This window comes from Caretta caretta, chromosome 16 (genome assembly GCF_965140235.1).
Source record: "Caretta caretta isolate rCarCar2 chromosome 16, rCarCar1.hap1, whole genome shotgun sequence".
Taxonomy (NCBI): Eukaryota; Metazoa; Chordata; order Testudines; family Cheloniidae; genus Caretta; species Caretta caretta.
Genome location: NC_134221.1, coordinates 20,051,583 through 20,066,175, shown reverse-complemented (window position 1 = coordinate 20,066,175; position 14,593 = coordinate 20,051,583). Strand labels below are relative to the sequence as shown.

At 42.1% G+C, this 14,593-nt stretch overlaps 1 protein-coding gene across 3 annotated transcripts in view; it reads right to left on the bottom strand.

The window, feature by feature from the left end:
- Positions 1 to 395: 395 nt before the first annotated feature.
- Positions 396 to 14,593, bottom strand: part of CCDC187 (coiled-coil domain containing 187) — a 71,392-nt gene continuing 57,194 nt past the window's right edge. For all 3 annotated transcript variants that reach the window (XM_075120502.1, XM_075120504.1, XM_075120503.1), the window contains 9 exons: positions 13,504 to 13,585; positions 11,336 to 11,463; positions 10,451 to 10,545; positions 9,325 to 9,410; positions 4,867 to 7,859; positions 3,945 to 4,286; positions 3,225 to 3,368; positions 2,532 to 2,657; positions 396 to 2,012 (listed from right to left, as the gene is read on the bottom strand). In XM_075120502.1, the coding sequence (XP_074976603.1) occupies positions 1,857 to 2,012; positions 2,532 to 2,657; positions 3,225 to 3,368; positions 3,945 to 4,286; positions 4,867 to 7,859; positions 9,325 to 9,410; positions 10,451 to 10,545; positions 11,336 to 11,463; positions 13,504 to 13,585 (4,152 nt within the window). In that variant the 3' untranslated portion in view covers positions 396 to 1,856. The remainder of the gene's footprint in view (positions 2,013 to 2,531; positions 2,658 to 3,224; positions 3,369 to 3,944; positions 4,287 to 4,866; positions 7,860 to 9,324; positions 9,411 to 10,450; positions 10,546 to 11,335; positions 11,464 to 13,503; positions 13,586 to 14,593) is intronic.

Here is a 14,593-nt window from a genome sequence, read left to right as displayed (position 1 = left end):
GTTGTGCCTCTACTTGTACCCCAGGACACGCTAATTTCACCCAAACCGAATAATGGAATATATTTTAATATTGCAGCTGAATGTCAGAATTGCCCATTCTGTTTGCTTTACTTAGGGACTGAATCTGCAAAGACTTTCACACATGCTTAACTTTATGCAATGTGAACAGCCCCACTGAGTGCAAGAGGACTATAATGTGTAAAGTTAAGGACATGCACAAATCTTTGCCTACATCTGTAAGCTCTTTTCATGTTATGGATGTACAAGTCCTAGCACAACAGGACTTTAATCTCTTATTGGTGTCGCTACGCACTATTGTCATATAAACGGGTAACTAATAAAATAATATAAACGTATTAACATATGGTATTCAATCCATTCCAGTCTGAGATGAAAACAGTTAAAAAAAAGGTTTTATTCAAGTTGTTCAGAAGTCTAACAAGTCAAAATGAAAACTGCAGTATGAAGTATCTATATTTAAAAATATAAACAAAAAATACATTTGCATTACATCTTGTCCAACAATACCAAATCTTTAACATTGTGCCTTAAATATAAACAGTTATATATAATTTATATTAAATTAATTATCTTGATTCCCTGAATGAGTAGGATTTAATAAATCAACTGAACTAATGATTTAATTCCTTAGATATAAGCAGTTTCTGTATATTGGTAAATTAAATAAAACACCAATTAACAAATCATATACAAACAAATCAGACCCCCAGTCTCTATTGGCCAATGTTTGTTTAAAACAGTAACAAAGTCATTGGCCTTTTCTGAATATGAAAAAAATTCAAGGACAGGGCACGCACAGAAACCTTATCTGGATCAAGGAATGTGAAGATCCTATTTTCCTCCTCTACTTCCTCAGTTTCCCAATTTTGCCCATTAAAAGGCAAGTCGTACGTGCTCAACATACATGCTTTTTAGGGGGATTATAATAATTCAAACACACCTGTGCTAAATGCATATCAAAGACCTAATTATTTTCATAAATATAGACAGCATTCATTGAACTGGGCTGCTGATAGGAAACATCCCATTTAAAGTGCATCACAGTGTACATAAAATTGGTATGTGTCTTACTTACATCAGCACACAGACTCTAAAACAGAAATACCTACTTGGTCATTTGCCTACCCCAGCCAGTGCAGGATCATTCTGTACAGTATGTTCTTGCTCCAGTCTAATTTTTCTTTCTCCAATTTAATCTGAAATATCTCAAGAAACTGAGGGGTTTAGCACAACCAGCAGAGGGGACAGCATGGTTCTAAGGCTCATGAGCAGCAGGGCCGAGATATTAGTGCAGAGAGCAGGCATCGTGGTCTCAAATGTGAACAAAATCCATTCCACCTGCATAAATCCTGAGAAATTCGGGAGAGCCTGGAGGGGGTTAGGGAGATCAAATCCACTCCCACAATCCAGGGTCAAAGTGAAGAGCTGCTGGTGAGCCCCTCTGTAGCTGCTGCTACTGCAACTCCAGCCTGTAGGCTGCCACAACGGCCACAGCCTCTCCAGAAGTGTGTAGGGGGTCACAGGATCTGCCTAACCATAGATGTGGTGGCCCCTCCTTTGGGCTGACCCCTTCTTGGCTTTTTGGAGCAGCATATGTGGGGCTGCCATGAAGACATTATCTATAGTGCATAAGGGGTGTGTGATATTTTTTCATCCCTATAAGTCAATTGTTTACACCCTTTTCACTGTGAATATGAACATATAACTTAGCCAGGAGATGCTGGTATTGGACGCAAAGTTCAGAATGAAAATTCTTAAGCATATGCTTATGGAACCACTGCCTTGAAACTCACAGAGCTTAAAACCTCCACCACTATGGGCTCTAAGAAAAACATCTAATCAGAAGTTCTTTTGAGAGAGATCTTTTTAAGAACTCCTATTGTATCAACGACCAAGCTGTCAAAAATGTCTTCAGTTACTCTCATCTTCACAGCTAATTCATCCTCAGCATAGTCAGTCCACTGAGATTCTTCTTTGTGGAGCTCCTGAATCTAAAAATATAGCATAGACATAAAGGTTGACATCTAGAAAAAGGACTTGATCTTGCAAGATGCTGAGCAGTTGGTCTGCTATTCAGAAAAGCAACTTCGCACATGTTACCTTAAGCACATGAGTAGTTCCTTTGAAGTCTATTGGAGAAGTCACACATTTAAATGCCTGTTTAAAGTCTTTGCTGGCCCAAGACCAGGGTGCTCAGCACCTTGCAGGATTGAGCCCAATGAGCAGACTTAATTCTGCATTCAAACAGAAAGCTAAATAAAATGAACTAATTCAAGGCCAAAACTTAGGAGTTTTTGAGTAACTGCAATTCCCATTGAAAGCAACCACTAGAACATGCAATCAAATCCATCACCTGAGCCTTAATGCTTTGACAATGCTGGATTATTATTGTAAATATAAAGACAGGAGAGTCATAACATTCACTATGCTATTTTAAGCAAATGTAGCTCTGTCAGTAAGGAGTGTAGATTTAATATATATAAAATATAAAACGTCTCCATTAGGCTTACCAGAATAAGATCCACTCGGTCCCTCTTACAATTTCCATACTTGGTCATACTAAGGAGTTTCCTCTTCATCTCCAAGCTGTTCTTTTCCAAGTTCATTATCTTAATAATTTCTTTCTGAATAAATGACTTTGAAATACAAAAATAAAAGGCTGAACTGTAATGCTGTGCATATAGGATTTGTCACTGATGTGGAAGTGGCAAATGAGAGATGTTAATTTGATCTGTGAAATTCAAATTAAAAATCTGGAACTGTCCCTAAGTTTGTGGGTTTGGTGTGGGGTGTGCTGAATTCTGGGTTTGGGCTCAAGGTCATCATTACTGAAAAACACATTTTTAAAGTGAGAATACTTTAAAGGCTATACCTCTGATTAAAGCTGACTAAGAGATTTAGAGGCCCAATTCCCATTTATTTTAACGTAAAAACATCTCCAGGCTGTAGAGTATGTGCCCGCCACTTAATTATTCATAATTAAATGGCTTTAGAAGTCTATGTGCTATGGGGATTTTGGGATTAGCTGCCCACCTCACTCTATTGTTATGCATGCATTCAGATCAACCCTCTGTATCACCACCTGTGTTCCGCTCTTATCACCCTGTTTGCCCAAGTGTTGTACGTTTCCTTACCATTTTACTCATCACACACTTAGAACTCTACACTTTCAGAATTGTGCCCTTTAAATCACCATGATGTACCTTGACCTCACTGATATCTGTTTCTCTGCGAATATGTCTGTAATAGCGAGAATCCAAATTTTGTTTGAGCCACGGAAGAGGATTTGGATTTGCCATCACCTGATATTCTGCATGCAGCAGCTCATGAGTTAAATCGAATATAACCTGGAACAAAGAGGAAACAGAATAGCAAAATCAATTGAATCTGCCACTGCTATTTTTTCAAAAGTTAATTTAAGGCTGGTGAAAGGGGCCAGACTGACAGCCCTGGAGTCTCCAGACTCAGTGCGAGGTTCCCACACACAATTATATTGCTGACATCTCTAAAGCGGGTATGATTATGCCACCCGCTAGTGGCCAGAATCGAAAGAACATATGAACCCTAATACTAGTCGCTATCAGCGCAGCACTATCCGAGCACCTACTGTGCAAATATGAATGGTTTAGGCACTGCTGCTATTTTACATGTAATAGTGAACAGGGGGGACTGAAAATCATGTTGGTTTTGTGCGTGTTCCAGTGGACGGCAACAAAATAGTTGTCTCACATCAGTGCAATCTAGATTTTATTTCACTATAGCTTAATAAAAACAATGTATTAACTCTTCATTTTTCTGTACCTGTTTTGGTCTCCCTTTGCTATAGTCGGTACAGTTCGACTGAAGGTAGGCGCTCCTTAAAATGCAATTTTCATTTTTAAAAAATGGGAAAAAGCAAACCGCAGTTAATGCTTTAAAAATACCTGATTGTAAATCCTCTTGCTTTCTGCTTCCAGATCGTCATCTGAGATGTCATTACATTCAAAATTCTTTGGCACATTGATCCGCCTAGAATTTGAACAAATGTTTTGAGAAGTCCATAGTTCATCTACTGCGTGTGCAGACAGTATCTTAACATGTGAACTATTATGTGGTACCACCAGAGGAACCTCCATTGTTTTCTTCCAAGGAGCTGAGTGCCAGTGATCTAATCTATGCTGAGTTTGCTTTTGAGTTTTTATCTCCTTGTTATGATGGATTGAATTGAGCTGATCAAAATCTTCAGAGCTTCCAAAAACACCCGCATCGAGGATCTTAATAAGGAACTTGAATGAAAAAAAAAAGAAAAGAAAAAAATCCATTGCATTTACATTTGTACTTTTACACAATTTTAAGAGGTATTCAGTTTGCTAATATTTAAAGAGCCATTTAAGCTTAGCAGCTAAGAGCCAGATTCCAGTATAACTGACCCCCAAGCCGATGTACATTAATGCTGCACAAAAGTTTTAACTATAACTGTCTTTTGCTCCATGCACAACCCACCACACCCACACACCTCTGCTGACAGCAGGGGTACTCTGCATGTGAGTCACTCTGCGATGGGTCAGGGTGAGCCTGGTCTATGCAAGAATCACGCTGAGCATGTCCCCTGATCCTTAATTGCCTCTGTGGAATGCCCCTCCCTGGGCAGAGCATTACCTCAAAGGTTGGAAGGGAGCCAAACTCAGGATTCCCTTGCACATTCCCAAATAGAATTGTTGTTCTCTTGACATTATATAACTTACTGATGGCAAAAAAAAAGACAACTGGACAAGCACAAAGATCTGCCTGCAGATACCCACCTGCAGGATCAAGGCCTAAACAGCTATATCTAGAAGACAAAGAAACTCCTGAGTCTATACTTACTGGCAAAGTGCCTTGAGGAATTTCAGAAGATACATGAAGCATCGTGTCTGCTTTAGCTTCTTGTTTCCTTTTAATTTTCTTATATTCTTTCACTGCATCATCTACAAATTTAGTGACAATTTTTTCTGTTACTGTTTGTGCTGTGTGAGGCCCATGAATGCTAAGTGTATCAAAGTCACATAGTAAGACACCCAAAACTTCAGCTGATCGCTCTGATAAGCTAGTGTTGTGATTGCCTTCTTTTTTGAGGCCTTTAACATGATTCCGCAGTTCTCTTTCAAAGGCACTCTTATATTTGTGTTCGGTTGTATCAGAAAATGCACTTAAAGTGTCATACAAAAGTTTTTTTGTGAGTTCGTTTGAGATATCGTCAGCCAGTTTATTTCTTTCTTGATCTTTCAACAAGCAACTAATATGTTTGCTCTTGTGTATTTCTTCTGTGTTACTGTCTTTATTTCTCATTGGAAGCACATCTTCTGCAATTGTCTCTTTCTTTATCTGTGTTAGCTCTGTTGTTTCCTTCTCTGATTCTAAACATATTAAGTCAGCTTGACAAGTGAATTCATTGGACATATACTGACCTTTGGTAGGAAACTGTCCTTTGAGCTCTTTTCCTGATGGCATGGACATGTGTGATCTAGACTTGTTTTCTTTCAGTGCTGAACCTCTTGCACTGTATGTGTCTTCAGGTTTCCGCTCTGTATATCCTGTTCCCTGCTCGTTATCATCAGCATGTTGGTAGTCCCCCCTGGATGATCCATCATCAGAGAATGAGTCTTCATCCCCTGAGTAATCAGAACTCTTTTCATTATCCTCCAAGAGATGTGAAATTTGATCAGGTCTGACAAAGATGCCAAAATATTTCGCGCACATGAAGTATTTCACTCCTCCATAAGTTCCATCATGATCACCTTCTGGTTTGTCAAGTGCCACACCAGCCCAATAACCTTCATCGAAAGAGGTACATCCCTTGAACATCAGTGTACCTTGCTGGATGCGCTTCACTAATACTCTGTCTCCAACTTCAAATGATAATAATGGGTCATCATTATATTCCTGAGCTTTGGACAGTGTTAAAAATGGCTTGCTTTGTTTCTTTAAATGTTCCGGCCTTTTAATGGCTTGACCTGAAGAAGTGGGACTTGACACACAGAGTGAGCCTAAAGGCTGCAATGTTGTCTCGTTTTCCGCTGTCACATGTTCTAATAAGTCCTCCTTTCCACCTGAAATAATTTCTTTACCCCAACAGCATCCAGAGAGAGTCCCATCCTGAGCTGAAAGAACATCCATTAACTCTGGAGGTGGCGGGGGCAATTCTTCAGGCATAGTGCTATCACCTAATGAGGGTAACTCGTCCGTTTGTCCTGACATGTCTTCATTCAGAGAATAGTGTGAATCTCTCATCTCGGAGAATGTCATTTGTTCTGGTGGAGAAGGGAAGTCTTCTGTGCTGAAGCTAATGTCCCCACTTTTTATCCCACCTACCTCTTCTGGGGGTGTGGGAAGGTCCTCACTGCACAATGACAAATCCTTTTTATTAGATGATGGTAAATCAACACTTCCATAGGACAGCACTTCATCAACAGGAGACAGTATTTCTGACAAGGTATCTTTATCAATAGGAGGCAGAACCTCATCACTGATAAAAATCATATCATCTTCACTCTCCGAAGGGCAGCGCCTTGCTTGTGGCACCTGCTTTTTGGGGGCAATAGAACAAAGCGGCCCTATCTCAGGTTTCTTGAAGGTTTGACTTTCTCTTGCTGAGTTATTTTGATTTTGTGCAGTCTCGCTTTGAAAGATTCGTGCGTCAAATGAACTGACTTCAGCTTCTGTAGGAGCCTCTTCAGAACTTGAGGCCATTGATAAGTGTGGAGATGCAATTTCATTTGGTTTATTGGAGATGTGTTCTTCCGTTAAAAGTTCTGTGTGATTAATTTTAGCTTCTGAAGAGTCTCTGGAGGCTAGTGAAGAGTCTACAGGAAACAATGGCATCTGATCATTTGTCATGGATTCTTTAGGTGGAAGCAATACACAGTTATTGAATTGCTCAGGAACAGCATCTAGATGCTTCAGGGAACTTTCGGGTGGAAACCACTTGAACGCTACTTTACTCTGACCAACAGATAAATCATAACTTTTATCATCCTTTTCCGCTTTGCTAGTTGCAGAACCCTGTTGTTCAAAGGTCTCCTCAGTACAAAAATCATCATTATACAATAAGGAGCTAGATGATGAATCTGAATCCTGCTCAGATTTTCCCTGAGAGGGGATCTTGTTTATACTGCAGTTTTCTGAGCAAGGCAGTAGAGCTGAAGCTTCCAAGTACGGCTTGCTCCTTCCATTAGCAGTGTTATCAAACTGAAAGGAAAATGGTTCTTCTCTCCCTGAGGTACTTAGCGTTGGCTTTTCGCTGTTTGAGGAAGTGACAGAATGTGATTTATAAGCACACTCATATTCTGAAACATCTCCAAGACGTTTTTCAGAGCCATGAAAGAGCGATGAGGCCTCACGATTGCAATCATCGTGGGGCACTTGTTCATCACATATATCACGGGCTAATAATTCATTTCCGTCACTTACTGCTACCTGTGCCTTTGTCAAAGGGTTAGGAAACACAACAGCATCATCATCACTATCACACAGTTGTTGCTGGATGGTAAACTCCTCCGGGAGGCTAATATCTGTGTCCTCAGCTTCTAATTCAGAGTCTGAAACAAAGCTTTCTGCGACATAGATCCGAACCGCAGTCACTTTATGAAATTCAGGGAGGGAGTGGTACGAATTTACACTCTCACATCTCAGAGAAGAGTCGTGTGATTCAGTGGATGATCCTGTGGACCCTAGTCCCCCTGAACATGTTTTCAAAGCAGGCTCTTCATCAAAGGGATCACATGGATCGTTGTCCACATGCTTAATCAACTGGTTGTCTTCAACAGGATTTTTCTCATATGGTGCAGATACTTTCGCTTCTTCTTCGTTGACTGGAACATCTGCCAAAAATCAGCGATCATGACAGTCATTTAGTTTTATTTTAAATGGTTAATGTCAAGTACTTGAGCCTTCAAATCCTGCAATCCTTTACTCCTAGGGCTTTTGCTCTCTTACTTCAATCAGTCTCAATCTGGGAGAGCCTGTGGGGAGCCAGCCACAGGACTGGGGTCTAGTCTCTTTTTCTTTTCATTCTGCTGTTTGCAAGAATCTTTTAGAAATTTGCAAACAACATTTCTCACCCTCCAGGTATTTGACTTTTTTCCATCTGGCAAATACTGATTTTTTGATATAATATATATGTAGCACTTTCCTACTCAAGCTACACCTTCTACCCACAGTTATATTTTTCATTTCAAAGTCAATAAAACTAACAGTGCAGTCAAGGCAAGCACTATTTTTAATATCACATTGTGCATACATTTAAAAGAGGCCAGATAACACTAAAGAGCTAAATAATGTAATGAGTGAGCAAATATAATAACCTCCAGTACGGTTACTCAGAAGGGTTTAGATCCAGCACTCTCACCACCAAAGCATAGACCTCTATCATCTGAGCTAAAGGAGTAATTCCACTACCTGGTAGCAACAGTAGGCTGTTATCTTTTATGAGGACTGGCTGCTAAAGGGGGATTTGACTCACCTGCAAGTGTTTTTGTGATGTACCCCTAACTGGAGACAGAGCAATTAATTCACCTGGTTGCACCTCTTACTTCTTCTTCTTATTTATTTGTATTAAGCCCAGCTGGGGAAGGAACTGTGTGGGGACAATAAAGGGAGAAAGCCGAGGCTGCTGGAAGAGAGGGGAAGAACTCTGCAGTCCATCTCTAGCTGGTAGAGAGTGAAGGGAGGACTTAGAGAGAGGCAGATGAGCAGCAAGCTTAGGAAGGGGCTGTGGGAACGGGCCTGAAAGAAGGCCAAGGTAGGATGATCCAGGGAGACAGCAAATCTTAGCTGCTCACCACAAGGTCCCTGCCTGGACTGGAACCCAAAGGAGAGGGAGGATCTGGGGTCCCTTCCAGTCCACTGGATAAGGTGGTGTGGAAACACCCTGACACAAGGGAAGAAGGACTATGGAGTTTAGAGCTAGACCTCCAAGGAGAAAGCCCTGGGAGGCATCACTGCAAAAGAGTGGAAGGACATCCCTGCAGAGCCTGGGAAGGGGTGAAGAGCCCGCAGACGAGCGAGCCTGGGTAGCAGCAAAGACTTACGTTCATTTGAGTTTAGTTTATTGGACTCTGTGTTTACCATGGAAGGGGTTAGACTAAACATGACCTGACTGAAAGGCTGAGCTGCGAGAAGACGCTGGCCATCACAGGGTTGGAGCAACCGTTAGCAGGGAGAGCTAGAGGAGGAGAGTCTGCTACTCCCACATCCAGCCATACAGGGGCGCACCAGCCCTGAGTCAACCCTTCTACGGTGTTACACAAACACACAAACTTTATTGCCAAAAATTGTGTTTCTCACCTTGCATTGGAAGGATTTTAGACACCTGCAGTTTTTTTACACCCATGTAAGTGATGTCCAAGTCTCGTTTGGAGTCCACATTTGTCCTGAAAATACAGTCACACGCTTGCTGGATTTAAAGTATCTTTCCAGTGAATTTAGGAAGAACTTGGCATCCATTAGCATTTAAATCCTGTATTTGGGTGATGTTAATGAATGCTGGATGTAATTTTAAATATGTCAATCGTTGTCTACACACAATAAATAAATGTGCTGGTAAAGACAAAATGGTATTCCTTCTTTTTTAAACTGTGTTCTCAGACACTTATGGCCTGATTCAAAGCCTTCTGAAGTCAATGGGAGTCTTTCTACTGACTTCAGATGATTTTGGATTAGCTCTTAGCAGTAATTTCTTACACATGTAAACTGGAAGTCAATGTACATTTTGCTTATGTGAAGGTTACTTCATCAGACCCATAAAACGATTCCGTATAAACAAACTGTCATTTTCAACAGGAGGAGTTAATGCCTTCAGTATCCTGACCCATTATGTTGCATCTTATATGATCTTCAGGCACGTGTATACTATAAGCATAGATTAGGGCCAAATGTTCCCTTGGCTCTATGGCTCCCAACGGTTGCAATGGGATTTTCATACTGGCCTCCAAGTGCAGGACTTGCCCCTTATATCTAAGTCTGTTTAACCTGGAAGAATAATACCTCCTTGTTGCTCAGCTGTGATTTCATATCATATTGCAATCCATTGCTTTGCATTTACTGTGATTCGACTGCTCTGGAAATCAATGCACAGCCTGAGAAGTCACTCAGTGAATGAGGGGTCTCCATTGGAGCTAAGCAATAGATGGCTCCACCCCCAGACCACAGAATGGCAGTGGAGCTATTCTGTGCTTTTCCCTCAGTGGGCATGGGGGGAAGGCTAGAGGATCCCTGCAGAGCTCCATGGCACACAAGGTGAGCAGACCCTTGAGCAGGGTCCCCATATCCTACTTCCCCCTTTCTGCAGTAGAACCAACAACTTGCATTGGGTCAGGGCTCCCTGAAACCTCCGAAGTTGGGGCAGGCTTTGATCCTCTGTGAGTGAAACAGAATATGGGACAGAAGTCCATGCTCTCAGGGGTTAATGTACCTCTGCTCCTCTGACCGCCTTCCTTTTCCTGTCTGTGATTCCACTGCTGAGGTTCCATCTGAAATCAGCCCTGACCCTCTGTCACCATCATTAGCCTGCATGGACCACGGTTAAGAGACAAAGGAAGAATCAGCCCCACTGATTATGTAGGAGAAAGAGAATATAAATGGAGAGCTGTATAAGTAGGTCCCTACCCAATTCATGGCCATGAAAAACGTGTCCCGCATCGTGAAATCTGATCTCCCCCGGGAAATCGGGCGAGTGTAGGAGCTGGGCAGCCGGAAAGGGGCAACTACTGGCCGGGAGCCCAGCTCCGAAGGCAGCGCTGCCAGTAGCAGCAGCGCAGAAGTGAGGGTGGCGTGATGCGGTGTTGCCACCCCTACTTCCGCACGGCTGCTGGCGGGGTGCTGCCTTCGGAGCTCCGTGCCCGACCTGCAGCTGTCCAGCTCTGAAGGCGACAGCACAGAAGTAAGGGTGGTAATACCATGACCCTCCCCCATACAGTAGGCTTGCGGCCCCCGTCCCCACGACCCTGTTTGGGGTTGGGACCCCCACGGTTACAGTACCATGAAATTTCAGATTTAAATACCTGAAACTGTGAAATTTATGATTTTTTGAATCCTATGACTGTGACATTAACCCAAATGGACCACGAATGTGGTAGGGCCCGACGTATAAGAGTTGTACGGCCACAGTAAGCCAACCTATAGATTTAAGGGTCATACGTTAACATATCGCAACAAAGTGACAGCACAAAGAGTTAGCTTTTATGTCACCAGCTTGAGTTCATGCTGTCACGCCGGCTGATTTTGAGCGTTTATTTGGTTGCCTGTTTATCTGGGAAAAAGCCAGTTTTAAAACATAAATAGCAGCCCTGCTACGTACCTTGTATGGACAGCAGGAGCCTTCATCTTCTCCTGCAGTCTCTTGGCCTCCTGCTTGCACCCTGTGCACCTTTGCCATTGTCAGTGTATCCCTCTCTAATTCTTCCGCCGAGGAGGAGGCAGCACGACCTGCAATACACCGATTATTGGGACACAGAAGGAAGAATCTACGGCCCAAGCTCTGTGTCAGCAGCACCAGGCTAGCTCTGACCATGAGAATGTAAAGTGGTGCTAGATGGTTCGTATGGCTCTTTTGACCCTTGTACGCAAGGATATTTTACTCCCCCAAGAGCTGTGCTAGCCAAACTGTGTCTTCTACCACCGTTATACATAAAGCTACTAGTCCCCTCTGTCTCTCTGTAGATGGGCTTATGTAAAGCACCGATCACTGCAGTATCTAGCAGATATGTAGGTAATATCTCTGGCATGTTTTTATAAAAAAAATGGTCTAGTCTAACATGATTCTCGGACAAAAACTACCCCTGTTCACACTGGGAAGCACAACCATGCCAGCGCTAATGAAACACGTTTGTACTATGTATAGTTTGCTTCTGAAAGCACTACATCAATGTTTGGGCAAGATTGATAAATATATTCTGAGTGGTGATGTTTGAAGAGTGCTAGGTATTTCCCATGGAAACACTGGAAAGAAACAACAAAATATCCATTCCAGTCACAGTTTTCCATGGAAATTTTCAGTTTTTCAAGGAAAAAAATAAAACCATTTTGTTTTTTCTCCTCCTTTTTTTCCATTTCTGGAAGGAATAAAAGAGAGAAATGATTTGGGCATAAGAAAAGATCTAGAAAACAGGATGTTAAACTTAGAAGTGAAGGATAAGAGAAGGGTTGAAAGACCCAGACGAGATGGATGGATATTATCCAGAAGGATGTGATTAGCTGCAGAGTTTCCAATGAATGGCATCAGGAGAGACTGAAATGGAGAAAATGGACTCAAAGATACAACCCCATATAGATGGGACTAAACCTAGAAGAAGAAGGTAAGAGAATGGAGTGAAAGGGGAGAAAAAATGAGAACCAAAACATTCTGTATTTTTCAAAATTTGGCAAAACCATTTAATCGAAAAACTATTTTTTTCTTGAAAAAAGTGTAACAAAAATGTTTTGACCAGCTCTAATTCCAAGTCTGAGAAAGCCTCAGTAATCTTCCACCGTCAGCACAGAAGGAGCCAGCTAGGTAGCACTAGCAGAAAGCAAAATACCTGTCCTGTGCACAAGTGTTAACAGTTAGCCAATGGCAAATTTAGGTAATGAAATAGAGCTGAGCCTCTGGACAGGAATGCAAATGAGGACAAAACACTAAATGTGAAATACTGGCCCCATTGAAGTCAATGGAAAAATTCCCATTGACTTCACTCACTTAAAATGTGACTACCCACATGCTCAAAGTTAGGCATGTACTTAAGTACCTTGTTGAAATGAAGCTTCTACTAGGCCTATGTAATCTGGATCGTTGTTATAAAAAATAATTACACAAATGAATTGAGCATTCCTCATCATGGGTTCTGGGTGAATTTGATGCAATTAAGAGACTCTATGAGTAAAAATGATACAAATGAGAACTGATGTGACCATAAATATACATATTTATAATACGGAGACTCTGCATACACAGAACTATATAAATGATACAACTGTCTCATATATAAAAAGCCAGTTTTATTTGTTGTAAGTTGAACTGGGAGCAAGAAATATGAACTGAAGATAAAACCTGGAAACAAAAATAACTCCAGTATGTCCTGTCAAAGTCTATCTTCAGCTGATCTATGTTCTTTTAAGATGCAGACCTTTAAATTATTTTGAAAATACCTCAAAATAAAGTAAATTGTTAATGACACAATCCAAATAAGTTATGATTTTGTTCTGAGAAAGCAGTATAATCATCTCTCATAATAACCCTTAGACAGATCTCCAACATCTTGCCTGAAAGTGATTTATACATTCGGTACAGTGAGCAAGACACTTTGGTAATAAATGAGAAGACTGTCTCTCTTTCTGTCTATATTAAAGTTTGATTGAAGCTCCCGAAACAGATTGGACATAATAGCATTAAATATGATTTACCAGTTCCTTGAAGAGTATTTTCTATTTGAGCAAGGCATAAGCTACATCAAGTGGAAAGTATCCCCAAACCTTTCATTGTAAACTCACTGTCATGGGAATTAATATCCTCATTGTCTTTAGGGGCTAGTGCTCGGTTTGAAACAAACTTCTTTTCCTTATGATGGGAATCCTAGAATGTAAATGTTCAAAGGTCAGAGTTAGTATCGTAAAAGGGGAGAGAGAGAGGCCAGGTCTGCACCACAGACCTATATCGGTATAACTATACCCTTGAGTGATGTAGCTACACTGACCTAATCCCCCATGTAGACAGCACCATATCAACAGAAGAGCTTCTCCCGCCGACCTAGGTACTGCCTCTCGCGGAGGTGGATTAACTGTGCCAATGGGAGAAGCGTCTTCACTATAGCACTTCACTATAGTGACACAGCTGTACATGAAGACAAGCCCAGACTCTCTGCAGTTGGGAGATTTGGCACAAAGCCAGTTAAGCTATGTCTACGTTGCAAAGAAAAACCCGCAGCGCCAAGTCTCAGAGCCTGGATCAACTGACATGGGCTGTGATGCTATAATTAGCAGTGCAGACATTCCCGCTCACGCTGGAGCCCACACTCAGAGACCTTCCCCCCTTGCCTGGTTTCACAGCCCCAGCTCCAGCCTACATGAGAACAGCTACACTGCTGGTTTTAGTCTCCCTGCCTGAGCCCCACCAGCCCGAGTCCATTGACTCAGGCTCTTAGACTGGGCACCGCGCGTTCTTCTTTGCAGCGTAGACGTACCTCAGAGTACGTCTACACAGCAGCTTGGAGCATGCCTCCTGATCCGGATAGGCAGATTCACGCTAGCGCCGCTCAAGCTGGCATGCTAAAAATAGCAGTATAGAGGTTGCTGCAAGGGTGGCAACCTAGGCTAACCACTTGAGCTGGTTCCCACAGGGCTGGGCGGGCTTGGACTCGGGCGGCTAGCCAGAGCCATTGTCCGGGCAGCAATGTCCACACTTCTATTCTTAGCATGCCAGCTCAAACAGTCGGTGTGAGTCTGTCTACCCAGACAGGAAGCTTGCTCCCAGCTGCTGTGCATACATACCTTTAAGGGCCAGACAGTGGCCAGGCCTACAGAGAGACATAAGGAGGCATAAGACACCCCCCCCGTTCCCCACACACACACACACACTCACCCT